This window comes from Merops nubicus, unplaced genomic scaffold (genome assembly GCF_000691845.1).
Source record: "Merops nubicus isolate BGI_N331 unplaced genomic scaffold, ASM69184v1 scaffold40272, whole genome shotgun sequence".
Taxonomy (NCBI): Eukaryota; Metazoa; Chordata; class Aves; order Coraciiformes; family Meropidae; genus Merops; species Merops nubicus.
In genome coordinates, this window is record NW_008592306.1 from 1 (window position 1) to 4,184 (window position 4,184).

The 4,184-nt window shown below is 49.2% G+C and overlaps 1 protein-coding gene across 1 annotated transcript; it reads left to right on the forward strand.

Annotated features, from left to right (window-relative positions):
* The first annotated feature begins 34 nt into the window (after window positions 1-34).
* On the forward strand, window positions 35-2,970 carry ATP5O (ATP synthase, H+ transporting, mitochondrial F1 complex, O subunit). Its single transcript, XM_008935107.1, has 5 exons — window positions 35-150; window positions 492-621; window positions 734-846; window positions 2,385-2,471; window positions 2,793-2,970. Exons 2-5 carry the CDS (start codon window positions 528-530, stop codon window positions 2,904-2,906), a joined length of 408 nt encoding a protein of 135 aa, XP_008933355.1. The 5' UTR covers window positions 35-150; window positions 492-527; the 3' UTR covers window positions 2,907-2,970.
* The last annotated feature ends 1,214 nt before the right edge of the window (window positions 2,971-4,184 follow it).

The following is a 4,184-nucleotide window of genomic DNA, read 5'->3' on the forward strand; positions in this document are numbered from 1 at the left end:
TGCGGGCCGCTCTCAGCACCCGCCCACTCTCGCCCCCAGCCGCCCATCCAGGTGTACGGGCTGGAAGGGCGCTATGCCACCGCACTGTACTCCGCCGCCACCAAGCAGAAGAAGCTGGACCAGGTGGAGAAGGAGCTGAGCCGGGTGTGGGTAAGAGATTCTATAGCCTGCGTTCACCCAGGGACACGGTGGGATGGGATGTGGGAGCAGCAGGTCTTGCGTCCTGCTTCTCAGTAGCTCAGCATATGTACTGTCTGCACTGAGTCCCCCGTGTTAAGCTGCTTGGAAGATGTACGAGCGGAGCATCAGCTCTGAAGCAAATGTACTGTAAATGAGCCACACCTGGAACTGCCATTTCATATCACCTCAACTTCAAACCTCTCAGTTTTACTGAAGGAATGACCATGTTGCCTGCTTTGGGTAGTCCTGTTAGGCCTTGTAATAGTTGGAAAACTCTGGGCCTTTTTCACATTCTTTGTTTATCCTCCAAGACTCTCTTGAAGGACCCCAAGCTATCCAGCGTTGTTATGAACCCTCACACCAAGAGCACAGTTAAGCAGAAAGCTGTGAATGATGCCTTGGCAAAGGAGAAGATGTCCCCTATTACTGTCAACCTGATGAGTGAGTAACTGACTTCAGAAAAACATCTGAGGCTACTTGTTACTGCTGTTAGCTAACCAAATCAGCTTCCAGGGGGTGCTTTAAGCCCTTCCGGTGCATCTGCCTCTTCCAGATTTGCTTGCTGAGAACGGTCGCTTGCGGTACACGCCAGACATTGTTTCTGCCTTTGGGAAGATCATGAGCGCCTACCGAGGGGAAGTGCTGTGTACAGTCACCACTGCACAGGTGGGTTAGGAAGCTCTAGATCCAGCTCAACAGGCAGCAGTAAGGCGAACTTCTTTAGCTTAATTGTGCTTTCCTTAGTGTAAGTACTTGCTGTATGACTGCTGAAGAAATGTCTCATCTTTATCAAAATGAAAGTCCTTCTGGAAGTAGTTTTTTGATATCCAACCATTATTGGTCAGAAACTAAACCCGTTCCTCCCATCTCGGGGAGAACATCTTTCCTTCCTGTGCATGAACACGGCAGCTGATAGAAATCAGCCTGGTCTGCAGGCACGACTGCCCCTGTTGCTGTTTCCATCAGCAGGGCCGTACAGATCCTGAACTAGGAGGTGAGCTGTTAGCTAGAGCAAGGCAGACACCTGATGGTGAGAGTGCCTGTGCTGCCCGGTGCTCTGCTTCATGGGGAGCAGATCCAGTAAGAGAGACAAGTGGCTAACTCTGAAACCGTAGGAAGACTTTCAAAAGTAGCAGTCGGGCGAGTGGCTGGTGCTCAGGAAAGTGAGAGGGAAGATGGTGTCTCCGTGAACTGTACATGTCAGGCTGGAGGCACAGTGCTTCTGCTGCTTCAGCGACTTCAGTTAGTGGATCCGTGCCCCAGGCCCGTCAGAGTGGGAGGATGGTCAGCAAGGTACATAGAGCAGATCTGCTTGGCTGGACTGAAGACACTCATCCACTTGAGGTTACCTGGCTTCCTGTAGGCCATGAGTGCACTGTCAGTCTATTTGGTAGCCTTCAGGGACATGTGGACTCTCAAGCCTATGCAAACCTTTCTACAAGTTTTCCTGAATATTTCATACATAAAATTACTTTCTTGCTGCTTTTTTTTGTTGTCTTTGGTTTCTTTAGGCTCCCAAACTGTGAGCTATTAAACAGAAGCTATTTAGATCGCCAGTAACGCAGAGCCACTAGTCTGTGGTGCAAAGTCCCTTTTCCTGTCTCAGTGGCACGTGAGCAACTTCCAGGGATAGCAGGGACGGATTCAAAGCGTCTCTCTCGCAGGGGTGCAGGTGTTCCGTGGTGGTGGTGGAGAGAGGAGCCCATACTTAGCCAGGAGCAGGCTGCCAGCCTGCAGCTGGGCTGGGACCTCGCTGCCAGCAGCATCAGTCACTGCCCAGTGCTCTACGCAGAGCTGTGTTTCTTCTCGAGCTCAAGTTCTAAAGTGTTAGAAGCAGCAAAGTTACATCTTTCCTTGTTCAGCCTGAACACTACTGTGAGGCAGAGCTCAAGGCTTTCCATCAAGGGCTTACTCTGGCAAGTATGGGTTCCTGACACTTGCCATCTGAAGATGTCAGCATCAGAATTCTGCTGGGAATATGTGTGCAAATAACACGATGTTCCATGAAGTTGGGAGGGCACGAGGTCGCTGCTGCTGCTCTGCCATCCTTCGGTTATTTCTGTTCAGGAAGGCTGCTCAATCTGCCTGCCTGGTAGAAGTGTCTGTCTTCAGAAGAATTTGATTCAAAAATTTGGATTCTTGTTCTAGTGTTTTAATATTTTCAGGTCCTTTACTTTCCTTTGTCTTCTGTTTATATTTTTCAGCCCTTGGATGATGCCAGCCTTACTGAGCTAAAAAGTGCTCTGGGTGGATTCCTGGCCAAGGGAGAGGTTTTGAAGTTGGAGACCAAGGTCTGGATTTTTCATTTGTAAATAACTTTCATCAAATTCATGTTAAACGGGGCTCCTGTCTCTCCAGACTTAGAAAACCAAATAATTTTATTGAATCCAGTTGCTATATTACATAATTCTGTGCTTTCTCATAGACCTGATGATGCTTTAATGACCTGATTACTAAAATATTAACTTTGGAAATCTTAACTGCAAAGTTATCTTAAACTATTTATGGTTCTTTCTAAATCTTTTCTTTTTTTGTTTTTACTAGTGTAAAAATTGTATAGTAGGCTACCAAATTTTTGCTAATAGAATTTCTGCTCAATGTTTCTTCTTTAGACTGATCCATCAATCCTTGGTGGCATGATTGTCAATATCGGGGAGAAGTATGTGGACATGTCAACAAGGTCAAAGATCCAGAAACTCACCAAAATCATGAGAGAGACTGTCTAGCAAGCTGTCATGGTCACTCACAGTGAAACCTGTCCAATGGAAACAATAAAATTATTTCTTCTTGAATAGGTGGTGTGAAATATTTTGATTTGGGAAACGTTGCACTGAGGGAGAAAGCCAGCGGAGCTGCAGTGGGTTTCACTTGCTTCTCACTGACATTTCATGACACAGCTTGAAAATCTTGCCTGCCCTGAGCGCGGGTGAGCGCCGCTCTGAAGGACGCGGAGAGTAACGCTCTAGGTGCTGATAAATGGGGTCACTGCTGCCGAGTCTCAGTCAGTCTCCAGAGGAGACTTCCTCTCAGGACGTTGTCAGGACGGCCGAGCAGCAGAGTCCTGCTGCCGCGGGCGCCCTGTGTCCGTGCGGAAGCTGTGACCGCTGGAGTCGTGGCTGCTGGGTGCCGTCAGAAATACAGCCGTGGCCACCAAAACAGTCTTGTCACTGGTGCCTCCCCACCTGCAGACACTGTTACCAGGCACTCTGTACTTCCACGTCTGTATCTTTGGAGAGGCCTTTAACTAAAATTACCCTCTGAGACTAAGACTCACTGGTGAGAGGCTAAGGTCTTTGTGACTTAAAACCGTGCACAAAAATTTTTGTGACAGGACAGGCGTTCTCGGCCAGTGGGCCCTAAGGCAGTGTTGCCATGGCCAGCTGCATGTGCCTCCCAGATGTTGTCTGGATGCAGATTTATGAGTGCTGCTGTGCCTCTCTTTTCCTTTTAGTCTTTGACAGGCTTGTGAAGGAGTGTAAGCTGCCTGCTTCTTGTTGGTCCTGATGCTCGACCAACTTAATTTTGTATGGGTATCATTCTTGCAGGGATGGGGGGGTGTTGAACTGGTAGCACTAACTCATTTCAGTTGCATTGTTGAGAGCTATTAACCAGACACCTTTTTATCTGGGGTGTGGGTCGTTTGTTGGGGTTTTTTTAGAATATTTTTAGTAAAAAGAAGTAGTCCCTGCAGGGGAAAAACTGTTTAGCCCTGTGCTTTCTCTGGTACTCTACACTGGAAGCGCATTCCTCAACAGGGACAGCCCAGGGCTGCTGACTGCACCTCCCACCCACAGGGTTTGTAGGAGAGGTAAGTGCTCTGCTGGCTTCTTGGCAGGGCTGCCGGGGCAGTGGGAGCAGCAGGGTGGGCTTCTGCTGGGGAGGAGGGGAGCGATGAAGCTTGAGGGGTCAGTGACTAGGATGGGTGGCACTTGGGACCCGCAGGAGGCCCAGGCAGGGCAGAGGTGCTGCTGGTGGCCTGCAGCCCTGGGAGAGGGACGGGCCGA